Source organism: Eucyclogobius newberryi, unplaced genomic scaffold (genome assembly GCF_026437365.1).
Source record: "Eucyclogobius newberryi isolate DKJ021-1_F unplaced genomic scaffold, fEucNew1.0.hap1 SCAF_9, whole genome shotgun sequence".
Lineage (NCBI taxonomy): Eukaryota > Metazoa > Chordata > Actinopteri > Gobiiformes > Gobiidae > Eucyclogobius > Eucyclogobius newberryi.
In genome coordinates, this window is record NW_027316532.1 from 22,119,625 (window position 1) to 22,133,699 (window position 14,075).

General features: G+C 43.1%; 1 protein-coding gene across 1 annotated transcript in view; it reads right to left on the reverse strand.

The window, feature by feature from the left end:
* The window catches only part of swt1 (SWT1 RNA endoribonuclease homolog), a 45,348-nt gene that overhangs the window by 26,453 nt on the left and 4,820 nt on the right, over positions 1–14,075 (reverse strand). Inside the window, exons 7-14 of the mRNA XM_072439082.1 lie at positions 13,170–13,361; positions 10,786–10,879; positions 9,194–9,432; positions 8,294–8,445; positions 8,030–8,168; positions 4,623–4,765; positions 4,414–4,544; positions 3,464–3,610 (exon numbers count right to left, since the gene is read on the reverse strand). Coding sequence (XP_072295183.1) covers positions 3,464–3,610; positions 4,414–4,544; positions 4,623–4,765; positions 8,030–8,168; positions 8,294–8,445; positions 9,194–9,432; positions 10,786–10,879; positions 13,170–13,361 — 1,237 coding nt within the window. The remainder of the gene's footprint in view (positions 1–3,463; positions 3,611–4,413; positions 4,545–4,622; positions 4,766–8,029; positions 8,169–8,293; positions 8,446–9,193; positions 9,433–10,785; positions 10,880–13,169; positions 13,362–14,075) is intronic.

Genomic DNA, 14,075 nt, shown 5'->3' on the forward strand with positions numbered 1-14,075 from the left:
AACCAGGACCAAACCAATTCTACATCAGGACTAAACCAAGTCTAAACCAGGACTAAACCAGGACCAAACCAAGTCTACATCAGGACTAAACTAAGACAAAACCAAGTCTAAACAAGGACTAAACCAGGACCAAACCAAGTCTACATCAGGACTAAACCAGGACCAAACCAAGTCTACATCAGGACTAAACCAGGACCAAACCAAGTCTACATCAGGACTAAACCAAGACAAAACCAAGTCTAAACAAGGACTAAACCAGGACCAAACCAAGTCTACATCAGGACTAAACCAGGACCAAACCAAGTCTACATCAGGACTAGACCAGAACCAAACCAAGTCTACATCAGGACTAAACCAGGACCAAACCAAGTCTACATCAGTACTAAACCAAGACAAAACCAAGTCTAAACCAGGACTAAACCAGGACCAAACTAATTCTACATCAGGACTAAACCAAGACAAAACCAAGTTTAAACCAGGACCAAACCAAGTCTACATCAGGACTAAACCAGGACCAAACCAAGTCTACATCAGGACTAAACCAGGACCAAACCAAGTCTACATCAGGACTAAACCAGGACCAAACCAAGTCTACATCAGTACTAAACCAAGACAAAACCAAGTCTAAACCAGGACTAAACCAGGACCAAACTAATTCTACATCAGGACTAAACCAGGACAAAACCAAGTTTAAACCAGGACCAAACCAAGTCTACATCAGGACTAAACCAGGACCAAACCAAGTTTAAACCAGGACCAAACCAAGTCTACATCAGGACTAAACCAAGACAAAACCAAGTTTAAACCAGGACCAAACCAAGTCTACATCAGGACTAAACCAGGACCAAACCAAGTCTACATCAGGACTAAACCAGGACCAAACCAAGTCTACATCAGGACTAAACCAAGACCAAACCAAGTCTATATCAGGACTAAACCAAGACCAAACCAAGTCTACATCAGGACTAAACTGTGTCCAAACCAGGACCAAAGCAAAGTGTGAACACCTAAACTCATCGGTTTGTGTCATCGTGGTGTAGACAGTGCAGTGTGTCGGGAAAAGTAAATCTCTCTCTCTCCAGTGGCAGTAGGAAGTACAGTATATTCAGAAAAATGTATCGCAATGGTAGTTTGAGATTTGAAAATTAGAATTTTAAACATATAATCTGCAAAAAAAGAAAAAAAAAAACTATATGAACTGTGCAGTAGGAGCAGATAAAAAAAAAAAAATGCAGTGTAATCTGTCAAATAGAGGTACAAAATAATATTTCTGTACTTTTCAATTTTACAGCCTTTCAGATGGCCATGTGAAGACGCTCTCGTTCTGAACTGGACCACAGAACGACCTTTGCAGAGTCACAGTGCAGCCGACTCTGGCGCGTCACAGCCAAAGGTGATAAAACAAAGCCGGAAAGGTCGAGCAGATTACAGCCAGACCAGAGCTGAATGCCAAATACGACACAGACAGTACACGGCTGTGAACGCGTGCCACGAGCAGAAGCAAGGGCTGGACACCAAACAAATAACACAGAAAAAAAGTCAAATATACTCCTCAAAACGTCTCATCTCCAAACCACATCATTTTACACCGGATTATAGCCCTCAATTAAAAGGCTCAAGCTGATCATTTGACCTCAATTTCGTTAAAATGTATTTACAGCCGAGTATATTTAAAAGAGCAAGTCATAGAAATCAGTTTGTGGTTGTTTAATCGATAACTTCTTACTCAAAAGATTCCAATATCTTAACGTTTTGAAATAATTTAAACACATTGACACAATTATGTTAACACAGAACTTCCAAACCACTTCAGTTAAGCGCTCGTTCTTATTATTATATTGATTACGAATGTGACAATGGATTAGGAAAAATGGGAAAGAATTAAAAGTGTAGGTTAAAATTTATTTCTTTACCGACATTACAATGACCCAAGAGTGAAAAAAAATCATATTTTCCTTAAGTTTTGCAGCGGTCCAAACGTATACCCCACTTTCCAAACGCAGTTCTAATTCACCCTGATGAGTTTATAGGCGCTTTTTACAACTTTCAGAGGCCAGAGTGAAGTTTGGACGTCGCGGTAACGCTAACGTTTACGTCATAAGGCGCTGGTACAGCTGGCAGCCCGGTGTAAACGCTCTCTCTTCTTTCTCACACTTATTGTGCTTTATCTCCTATATTTTGTAAATATAGTTAGTATATTTTTTCTATTTTACTGTACGATAGGGACACGCGCTGGAATAGTTTTTTAATTCAACTGTTTTTGACTTCTTTCGGCTGGATTTGAGCGTTTTTCGTTGCGTTCGTCGTGTTGTTGTGACGTGAGCTAGCTCCGAGCGAGCCCACCAGCCCCCCCCCCGCGCCCTCCGGCCGCGCTAAAGTACGGCGTGTCGTCGGTACACGTTTATGTACACGTTTATATGAAAGAGGAACTTCACGAACGATCAGGACACGCACTGGAATCGCTTTAAATTAACTTGTTTTGACTTTATTCGGCTGGATTGAGTGTTTTCGTCGTGTCGTTGCGATGTGTCTTGGCTCTGAGTCCCCCGGCTCCGGCCCCGCCCCCCGGCTCCGGCCCCGCCCCGCCCCCCGGCTCCGGCCCCGCCCCCCGGCCGGCGCCGTACCGCGTTTCCACAAAGGAGGAACTCATGAAACTGCGGAGAACAGTCGTCTTACCCGGAGATCGTCACGTTATCCCGTCGCAATACTGACCTAACCTAATACTGATGTGCAATTCTGTCGTATGTGCAATTGCTGTTGGAATTCATGTGCAATTCATGTGCAATTACTGTGAAATTCATGTGCAATCTATGTGCTGTCGTGACACATATTCATGTGCAATTACTGTCGGGATCACATGCAATGGTATTTATTTATTTATTTGTCTATGGGAGTTTTTATTTATTTATAGGAGATCTTCTACTGAAAGTGTTTTTCAGACTTCCTATAAGTGATCTGTTCTTCTGTATCTACCTCTGTATCTACCTGCGTTGCACCAATGAAATTTCCCCATGTGGGACAATAAAGGAATATCTTATCTTATCTTATCTTAACAACAGCTAGCATGCTAACAGTGCTAAAAACAACTATCATGCTAACAGTGCGAACAACAACTATCATGCTAACAGTGCAAACAACAACTATCATGCTAACAGTGCACGTCTTTTACAATACGTCAGCGCTAGAGCGAGACCATTTTTACTCTATTGCATGAAGAAAGGCGACGACACCGGCCTAATTACAGGTCAGATCCGTGGCGAGGCGAGCCCACTCACAGTAAGAATGCATGCGTTTCAAGGTGCGTCTTTGCTTGTAAATTAATGAATGGAAAAATAAATGTTTCTCATGCTCTGCTGTGGAAAACTCCAGGCATTTTCACCGAGATAAGCAGGAAAGTTACAGAGTGCAACTTTAAATGGTGGCGATAACATTAGAGAGGGCACAGGGAGTAAAGCGCACGTACCCGCTGAAGGCCTGCAGCAGCTGTGGGACGGTGCGCGCGAGCCGGTCCAGGCAGAGCAGGACGTCCTGTGGCGGCGGGAGACCTCCGGCGGGCGGCGCGCTCTCGGAGGCGTTCGGGTCAAAGTCCAGAGCTTTGAACACGCTCAGGCTATAGCGGGACAGAAAGACATGACCTTTGGGGGTTAGCTGGGGAGAGAAATCAATGTAGACGGTCTCCACGGGGCGTTTCTGTGGCAAAATGCGCCTCGCGGGGCTCACACTCTTTAGTCAAGACTCGAGCAACACATCGAACAAGATAATTACTCTCATAATTATCTTATGAGTTTTTAAATAATACCAATCAATAAATGGTTTGGTCGTTTGCATCGCTATTTGCTGTTCTCTGATCAACTTCAGTAATGTTAAGAAATGTATCCATTGTTGAACAAGTACAGTATTTTCCGCAAGGTGCACTTAAAAGCCTTTAATTTTCTCAAAAAACGACAGTGCGCCTTATACATGGATTAATTCTGGTTGTGCTCACTGACCTCGAAGCGATTTTTTGTGGTACAAGTTTTGTTTCGGTTAATGTGCCTTATAGTTCAGAGTGCACCTTATATATGAAAAATGATTAAAAATAGACTCATTGACAGTGCGCTTTATGGTGTGGAAAATACGGTGGTACTTAGCATAGTTATATACCAGCGTTATTTTTTAGACAACTGTACTTTTGCTCGAGTAGTGAACTTTAGTAATAAAAAAAACACTGCGTTGAACCAAGTAAATAACTAAACGTGGTAAGCTTTCCGTCACGTACACTTCATTGAAAGGAGTAGTCCAACCTGTCACGTGCACTTTAAAGATGTTGGCTGTTCTGTGTAATGAAAACGCTGCGCCTTGAAAATACAGCATTAATATCTCATCTGCGTCTGGTAAATAAGACCAGAGCAGTACAATCCATCGGACGCGTACCTCGCTTGAAACACGTGGTCCCAGATGTTCTCAAAGAGGGCCCACACATCGCAGGGAGGGACCTGAAGCGATGCGAGCAATCGATCCTCCTCCGCTTCCCTCATAACGACGTCGTCGGCTGATGTTTCTCCCTGCGCGGACAACCATTAGTGTCACGGTAAAACCCACAGACTGATCCCAAGTAGACTTTTATCATTACTTCAACTGACCTGATGACTTTGAAGAGCGTTTAAGATGTTGCCGACGACGGAAATGGCACTGGGAACACGGCTCGAGCGTTTCACAAATGTTTCTAAAAGGTCCTTAGCGTCCAGCAGCGCCGCTAAAGTAGCATTCTCATCTAGAGCTTTACCTGAGAGAAAAGGGAAACAAATTCAGTCAGACGCTACTGTCCATATCGAGCAGAATAGTAAGAAACCGTATTTGTGCGAGACAAAAAAAACATAGTACCATTGTATTTTAGCTTTAGCTTATGTTAGCTTGAGCGTGCTAATAAACTCTTCAGATAATGTCCTGTGTTCCTTCTGCACATTTCAGTGAGAAGAGTTAAGTGTTATTCATACTTTATCCGTGCAATATTTTTTGGGCTTAATATTCATCATCTGTACATTTTATTTCACTCTTGTGGTACTTTTTTCGTGAATAACGACGTCTTTGTGACTCTTTGTTGATGCTACGATTGTGTCACGTTCTGCCATCTTGTTATTATCGCAGGATTTATTTTTCTTGACAATTTAGTGCAGTCCTGCAAAAATGCACCTTGATATTATAATTAATCGCAATATTATCTGTAGCAATTTATCCCGCTTGGAAAAATTTTATCGTCAATTTTTACTTACAAAAATTCAGGAGAAGGAGAAGGAGAAGGAGAAGAAGAAGAAGAAGAAGAAGAAGAAGAAGAAGAAGAAGAAGAAGAAGAAGAAGAAGAAGAAGAAGAAGAAGAAGAAGAAGAAGAAGAAGAAGAAGAAGGAGAAGGAGAAGGAGAAGGAGAAGGAGAAGAAGAAGAAGGAGAAGAAGAAGAAGAAGAAGAAGAAGAAGAAGAAGAAGAAGAAGAAGAAGAAGAAGAAGAAGAAGAAGAAGAAGAAGAAGAAGAAGAAGAAGAAGAAGAAGAAGAAGAAGAAGAAGAAGAAGAAGAAGAAGAAGAAGAAGAAGAAGAAGAAGAAGAAGAAGAAGAAGAAGAAGAAGAAGAAGAAGAAGAAGAAGAAGAAGAAGAAGAAGAAGAAGAAGAAGAAGAAGAAGAAGAAGAAGAAGAAGAAGAAGAAGAAGAAGAAGAAGAAGAAGAAGAAGAAGAAGAAGAAGAAGAAGAAGAAGAAGAAGAAGAAGAAGAAGAAGAAGAAGAAGAAGAAGAAGAAGAAGAAGAAGAAGAAGAAGAAGGAGGAGGAGGAGGAGGAGGAGGAGGAGGAGGAGGAGGAGAAGGAGAAGAGTATGTCTAATAACCTATAACAAACATCACAAACCCAATTACTCTTCATTTATCAAAGATTCAGAGCTATAGTCTAATCATTAAACCAGAAAAAACACAAAATTGCCTTTAGACTACATTGTGATTCAGTGATTTAAATTTAGTTTTATTTAGCAAATCAACAGAAAAACATTGACTTTTCAGTACGTCTCGAAACAAGATTTGAATCATGACAAAACAAAGCATTATTCCATCCCAAAAAATACACAAATTAACGTTGGGACCACTTCCGCATTTGAACATGTAGTGCGTTTAATTCTGCAATAAATAACTATTGTTTTTGTTGTTTTGTTGTTGTTGCAATATCCCTATTTTGAATATGCATTAACGTGAATTAAACACATTTTTTACTCTGAACAGCGCATACGACTCTAAATTTGACAATTGCTTACGTTTTTATCTGTTTGTATTGTGATTTTAATGCATCTTTTTTTTTTTTTTTCTTTTCATGTCATGTAAAGCCCTTTGAATAACTTTGTTTCTCAAGCTAAGACAAGCCACGCTAAGTCTGCGGAAAAGCCCAGAAAACGACCTGCAGTATTTTTCCACTCCTGGATTTGTTTCACATTTGGTTCTTCCCTCCCCCTTATTCCTCTCCCTCCCTCCTCCTCCCCCTTCTTCCTTTCCCTCCCTCCCTCCTCCTCCCCCTCTTCCTTCCCTCCCTCCCCCTCTTCCTTTCCCTCCCTCTTCCTCCTCCTTCTTCCTTTCCCTCCCTCCTCCTCCCTCCTCCTCTCCCTATTCCTTTCCTTCCTCCTCTTCCTTTCCCTCCCTCCTCTTCCTCCCTCCTCCTCCTCCTCCCTCCTCCTCTCCCTATTCCTTTCCTTCCTCCTCTTCCTTTCCCTCCCTCCTCTTCCTCCCTCCTCCTCCTCCCTCCTCCTCCTTTCCCTCCCTCCTCCTCCTCCCCCTCTTCCTTTCCCTCCCTCCTCCTCTTCCCTCCTCCTCTTCCCTCCTCCTCCCTCCTCCTCCTTTCCCTCCCTCCTCTTCCTTCCTCCTCCCCCTATTCCTTTCCTTCCTCCTCCTCCTCCCTCTTCCTTTCCCTCCCTCCCTCCTCCCCCTCCCTCTTCCCCCTCTTCCCTCTACCTTCTCTTTCCTCCTCTTTGCTCCTCCTCCTTAACAGCCCGGTCATAAAGCCAACCTGTGTGAGACCAAGAACTCCGAAGTCATGCTAGTCAACAAAAATACAAAAAACAGATCCTATTGTTCCGCTTAATGCCCGTTCCTGGCTGGATTAAGTTTATCGCGCCGCCACAGAGGGGCAGAGGGGTGGCGCCGCCACAGAGGGGCAGAGGGGTGGCGCCGCCACAGAGGGGCGGCGGCGCGAGGGGGGCAGAGGCGGCGCGAGAGGGGCAGAGGCGGCGCGAGAGGGGCAGAGGGGCGGCGGCGGCGGAGGGAAGGGGCTGACGGATGCTGGACACTCCAGGCGTAACGTCATTAAAGCCCGCGACGAGAACCAGAGCGCCGCAGCGGACGACTCGGCGCTTTCCCCTGACACACATTCGAGCCGCTGACCCCGTTCTGCCCACTGTTACTGTCGCGTCGGTTCCACTTAAATGCGATCAGGGAAAAGGGGGCTCGCGCACAGAGGTCGACAGTTCAAATCAGAGCTATTTTAAGGCTATGGAAAAATCATAACCACAATGAAATACTTACAAAGGTTAACCTGCAGTGAAAGAATAGACTTTCTAACGTTAATTAATACTGTTGTTTTTAAAGCTACTATTAAGGCATGAACTGGGCTATAATTTGAACACAATTATAACACTGTTTTTAACTTTTTTGAAATGAAAACTGTGTCATTCTGTGTCATTTGCTGCAACGACAACAAATTACTCAAAAAAACAACCGGATTGTTCGGGCTAAAGTTGTTAAATAAAATAATCATAGTCCAGATGATAATGATACATATGCACTACAGAAGAAAGAAGAAAGCCCGGAGTAAGTTATCTGGAGTTATTTTTTAGTCGATTAAGCGATCCAGACTGATTTTATACATTGACCGGCAACAATTGTATGTGCTGTGGGTGTACTAGGCCCCTCCCCCCTTCTTTGTGTATATCATTTTAACATTGGTGTAATTCATTTACCATATATTTGTTGATCAACAGCACGTTTCTGAACCGAAATGATCACACATAGTCCCATCTCTCTCTATACCTGCAGTGAAGAACTCAAGGAGGTTCAAGACGTTCTGCTGCTTGGACCGCAACACCACGTGACCAAAAACGGCGATCCAGTGTTTTTTCATGCAGTGCAGCGCGTCGTAAAGCGACCACGGAGGTTTCCTGCAAACGATCTGTCGACAATCAAACACAAAGACATTGTTAGGACCGCCGTGTGCGTTCGTGCTCGTCGCATTGGCGGCAACGGTCACTGTGGAGACTGTGCCGAACACCATTTCCCAGAGCTCGCGTTTTTTACCTCCAGCCAGAGGTCATCGTAGGCGGCCTTCATTTCCGCTTCCAACACGTCCGACAGCGCCTCCTGCAGGCAGCTTTCAAACGCGCACACGAGGCTGTCCAGGTGCCCTCTTCTTCTCCTGGCATCGCTGGCTTCGCTTGTCTCATTGTTCTCTGCGGCATGAGATACAAAATGGAGGCATACTCAACACGTGTAGGAGTTACAATCTTGGCAGTAATGATATAATAAACGATTAATTCATGTGTATTTAGTAAGACTGCGATGATTCGATAACTGTAACCATTATTTGGACTAGATCGACTCTAAAACATATACAAGAATATTATTGCTAAATCAAAATGTCCTGCTGTTACCATATTTCAAACTTCATTTTGTTGCAAATGTATTCAAAAAGTGTACCATATTTTTCGGACTATAAGTCGCACCTTTTTTCATAGTTTTGGCCGGGGAGCTTATACTTACATTTATACTTATACTCCGGAGCGACTTATATGTGATATTATTTGTTATTTTCACACTTGCAAACGCATTTCATACTCCAGTGCGACTTATATATGTTTATTATGCATTTTTGGGCAGGTGCTCCAGAAAATACGGTACTGTTGACTACTAAAATAATTGCTAGCTGCAGCGCTTTACAAAAGGGTGGCATATTTTAACACAAAAGAGCAAGAGCCGCAATTTTACACAATAGGAAAAGGAGAAATGATTAGTTAATGTGTATTTAGTGCAACCTCTGCTTGAACTTTTAGCCAGTGTCTTTAGGATTATCTCATGTACACAGGAACAGGTCTGATAGCTTGAATGACATAAGATGTCTATGTAGATGATAAAAGCTGATGATGAAACAACCCTGAGAATGTTTTCATTAGAAGAGCACATCTAATCCCCCCGGCTCACCGTTCTCCACCGAGAGGCTTGTTGCTTCTTGGCCGTATCCCGCTTGCGTCTGCGCGTGGACGTCGCCCGGCGCTAGTGTCGAAACGCTGTGTCGCGCTCCAGCCGGGGCGGTGGACGTGCCGACGTTTTGCAGGAAAGGAGAGTCGAGGCTGCACCTGGCAACCTCGGTTTCCAGGTCGTTCTTGCTGAAGGCCTTGACCCCACTCAGAAGAGCTTTGATGCACAGGTTCTTATCATTACTGGAGCAGAGAAAAAGAGATGATGCGTCGGGTTTAGTTGGACGATATTGAGGTCACGCAGTCCAGGTTTGCAAGCTGAACACAAAAAACATCTTAGTAGTAGTGTCATTATTATATATAAGTAACTATGGGTGAGTTCACGCTTCAATCCCCACATAAAAAGTTGTAAAATGGGACTAAAGCAGGACAAGAGCAGGACTAAAGCAGAACACGAGTCTACATTAGGTCTCAATCTGTAGTTTTTAATCAGCATAGGCAATTAGTGACCTTTATTCTACATAAATTGCATCAAATAAATTATTCAAATATGGATTGCTTGTGTAGCATTAAGCTTGGATTATACGTCCCTCCTGGCAGAGTGCAGCGGAGAAGACGTTTGCAGTATTTATAGTCGTGGGGTTCATGCGGTGACTAAGCGAGCTGCAGGGAAATAATGCTCATTTCCAAGTGGAACCGTCCACATAGTTACACATTTTTCCCTAACGCGGAAATTCAGGTTCCTTGCGGACCTCGCGTCAAGCATAAACCTACATTTAAGCTGCGTTCAGACCAAAGCGTCCACCAGCAGACGCACATGCGCGGCGGCGGAGGAGCTGTTGTGTTTCCCACTGTTGCTGTTCTCTTAGTCCGATGGCAGAGCAGGCTGAGAGAGTGGCTTTGGTCCATTTGCTTTATGAAGTCCAAAAACTGAGACATTCGGCTCGGGGGCTTGTGTGGGCCCCCCCTTGTCTGGATTTGGGGCTCAAAAACGCTCAAAACGCCCCGCAAAAACCCTGGACGCACAGGATGCATGTCCACATAGAGTTTGAATGTAAACTGGACGCTTTGACGCCGCGGTGTGAACGCTCCTTAAGCCTCAATTTGTGGCAAACAATTTTGGTCCCGTTCTTGTCCTGCTCTAGTCCTGGTCTAGTCCCGCTCTAGTCCCGCTCTAGTCCCGCTCTAGTCCCGCTCTAGTCCCGTTCTAGTCCTAGTTCAGACTCAATGTTGATACAGTGTGTGCAGAAGTGTGTGTGCGACATGGATATCTGAAGAATAAAAATGATATGCTTGCTTATTAAAATGTCATAAATATGTACTAGCAGTGTCTGGAAACCTGTGTTGGGCAGGCAAATGGCTTAAAAGGAAGAAAAAAAAAAGAAAGAAAGATAGGTTTACAACAAAACACTGCTATTGTGAGAAGAGAAATGTCCTTGCTCAGCACATCTATTCACTCCCAATTATCGTGTCTGGCCGTTCTCTTTCTCTGTGTTGAACTGGAACTATCTGGCTGGAGTCACATGCGTGTGCATTATTTGCAGAGGACGCACACTTTGCAGCAGCAGCAGAATGGAGGTGGGGGAGGGGACTCACGTGCACAGGATGACAGCGCACTCTGGATACAGGAGCTGGAACTGCAGACAGCACTGCAAGACGCGGTCGTCATTATTCTCCGCGTTCAGACCGTCTGGGGACAACCAAGGAGGAAGGAAAAACATGAGAACGCAGAGAAGGATCGGGACGACACGCCGAGACAGGACAGACGCTCCCACAAGGACAGGACGGGGAGAAGATTCAAGTCAACTCTGAAAGCGCTTCTGCAGACGGCTTTGCAAAGAGCAGGGGGTTTGAGAGAAAGAGAAGATGCAAAAATGGCTCTACAACTAAAATCACAATGGAAGTCTTTCTAAAACATCCCTGTGATTTACATGTGTTATTTTCTTATATATACCTGTGTTTTTTTTTTTAATATGGTGGAGGTGCTTGCCCTTGAGCAGCACAGTGGACAATCAACAGTGCCCCCTAGTGTCTGAGTGGTATTAAAGGTGGGTCAAATTGAGAAGCAAATGCCGATTGAGCAAATAAAAAATGCCTTCCCAATATAATTACAATTGCTAAAAATACATAGGATATACAAATGGTGAGTAAGACAGACTAACTAACTCATTTCAATCAGATTTGAGGTTTTATGTGAACTGGTCTATTTCAGGAGGTTTCGCTCAAAAAATCCTACTAAAAATGTCTGTGCATTTAAATGTAGTTCTGTTTTAATTTTCCTTAAATGTCCCCTTTTGTGTAAATATGCTAATGATTTATGTGCGGTCACTTTTTCACCTTGCCCCAGGACAAGTGTTGGTTAATAAATAATGTACAAATAACTATAATAACTATAACAAACCAACAATAACTAACACAAAGTAAATAACTAATTAATGAACTATCCAACTATTGATTAAAGTTATAAATCATATATATGTGAAGTCATTTGGCATCACTAAGCGACATTGTCAGACCCTTGTTCATCCAGGGCCAACCATTAAGTCCAGGCTTAAAACGTGTTTATTCAGACTGTCTTTTAACACTCTGTAATGTAGTGACACTTTATTTTGTACAGTTTGTTTTTAGTTTCTTAGTTTTATGTTTTGTATTTCCATCGTGAAGCACTTTGGTCACTCTGAGTGTCGTAAAGGGCTCTATAAATAAAGCTTGATTGATTGATTGTAAATTCCACTCAGTCATAACATGGTGTAAAATGATCATATAGTGGTGTAAAGTGTCATATCGTGTTGTAAAGTGTCATATCGTGTTGTAAAGTGTCATATCGTGGTGTAAAATAATCATATCGTGGTGTAAAGTGTTATATCGTGGTGTGAAGTGTCATATCGTGGTGTGAAGTGTCATATCTTAGTGTGAAGTGTCATATCTTGGTGTAAAGTGTCATATCGTGGTGTAAAGTGTCATATTGTGGTGTAAAGTGTCATATTATGGTGTGAAGTGTCATATCGTGGTGTGAAGTATCATATCATTTTGTAAAGTGTCATATCGTGGTGTAAAATAATCATATTGTGGTGTAAAGTGTTATATCGTGTTGTAAACTGTCATATCGTGGTGTAAAATAATCATATCGTGGTGTAAAGTGTTATATCGTGTTGTAAAGTGTCATATCGTGGTGTAAAATAATCATATCGTGGTGTAAAGTGTCATATCGTGGTGTGAAGTGTCATATCGTGGTGTGAAGTGTCATATCGCGTGTGAAATGTCATATAGTGGTGTAAAGTGTCATATCGCGTGTGAAGTGTCATATCGCGTGTGAAATGTCATATCGTGGTGTGAAGTGTCATATCGCGGTGTGTAGTGTCATATCGCGTGTGAAATGTCATATCGTGGTGTGAAGTGTCATATCGCGGTGTGTAGTGTCATATCGTGGTGTGAAGTGTCATATCGCGTGTGAAGTGTCATATCGCGTGTGAAATGTCATATCGTGGTGTGAAGTGTCATATCGCGGTGTGTAGTGTCATATCGTGGTGTGAAGTGTCATATCGCGTGTGAAGTGTCATATAGTGGTGTAAAGTGTCATATCGCGTGTGAAGTGTCATATCGCGTGTGAAATGTCATATCGTGGTGTGAAGTGTCATATCGCGTGTGAAGTGTCATATCGCGTGTGAAATGTCATATCGTGGTGTGAAGTGTCATATCGCGGTGTGTAGTGTCATATCGTGGTGTGAAGTGTCATATCGCGTGTGAAGTGTCATATAGTGGTGTAAAGTGTCATATCGCGTGTGAAGTGTCATATCGTGGTGTGAAGTGTCATATCGTGGTGTGAAGTGTCATATCGCGTGTGAAGTGTCATATCGTGGTGTCAAGTGTCATATCGTGGTGTGAAGTGTCATATCGCGTGTGAAGTGTCATATCGTGGTGTGAAGTGTCATATCGTGGTGTGAAGTGTCATATCGTGGTGTAAAGTCACCCTCACTCACTGGAACTCTCGGCGGCTTGCTGCATGGACTGGCCCCACAGCTGGCTCTCTTTGCCCTTTAATGAGTTCCAGATGTAGGAGATGGCAGGAATGGCCAGGTGCGCCACGGACCCCGAAAGACCCCGGCCCTTTTTGAGAGAGTCCAGCTCCTGGAGCACCACCCAGGGAATGACGACGACCGACCGGCTCTCTGCTGCACGAGGAAGAGAAAAAGAAGCAGTGCGCGGATTACTACAGGATACTTCTGCAGTATTCACACCATGGAATCATTTCTTTTATATATTATATAATTTGTCCATTCTTTGAAATTAGTAATAAATCATTCTAATTATTTATGTGTACATTTCTATACCGTATTTTCCAAACTATAAGTCGCACCTTTATTCATAGTTTTGGCCGGGGTGCGACTTATATGTGATATTATTTGTTATTTTCACACTGGCAACCGCATTTCACATGTTGATTATTTTCACACCGACAACCACAAGAAGGCGCTCGAGGCTCTAAGCGACACAGCGACGATCTGCACTTCCTCTACCTCTGGAGTTTGTGGAGTTGTTTAGAAGTGACACAGAGGAAGAAGAATTTAATGGATTTAGTGATTTAGTGATACATTTCCCCCAAAAAATGCGACTTATACTCCAGTGCGACTTATAGTCCGGAAAATACGGTACTTGAAATGAAACGTATGCAGTATATGTAAAGTGTTTTAATCAAGCTTTTTTATCAGGGCCGTAGACGTCTAGTCGAGTCGATGAATCGGTCGCTGTCTTGAGTGACTCATTTCTGAGGTTATTTTAAAAGGATTTACATTCAAAACAGCAGAAAGGAGACAACATGGAGTGAGTGAATAGTTTACAGATGAATACGCCATTTACGATTGGTTTTCAGTTTAAACATTTGTAAT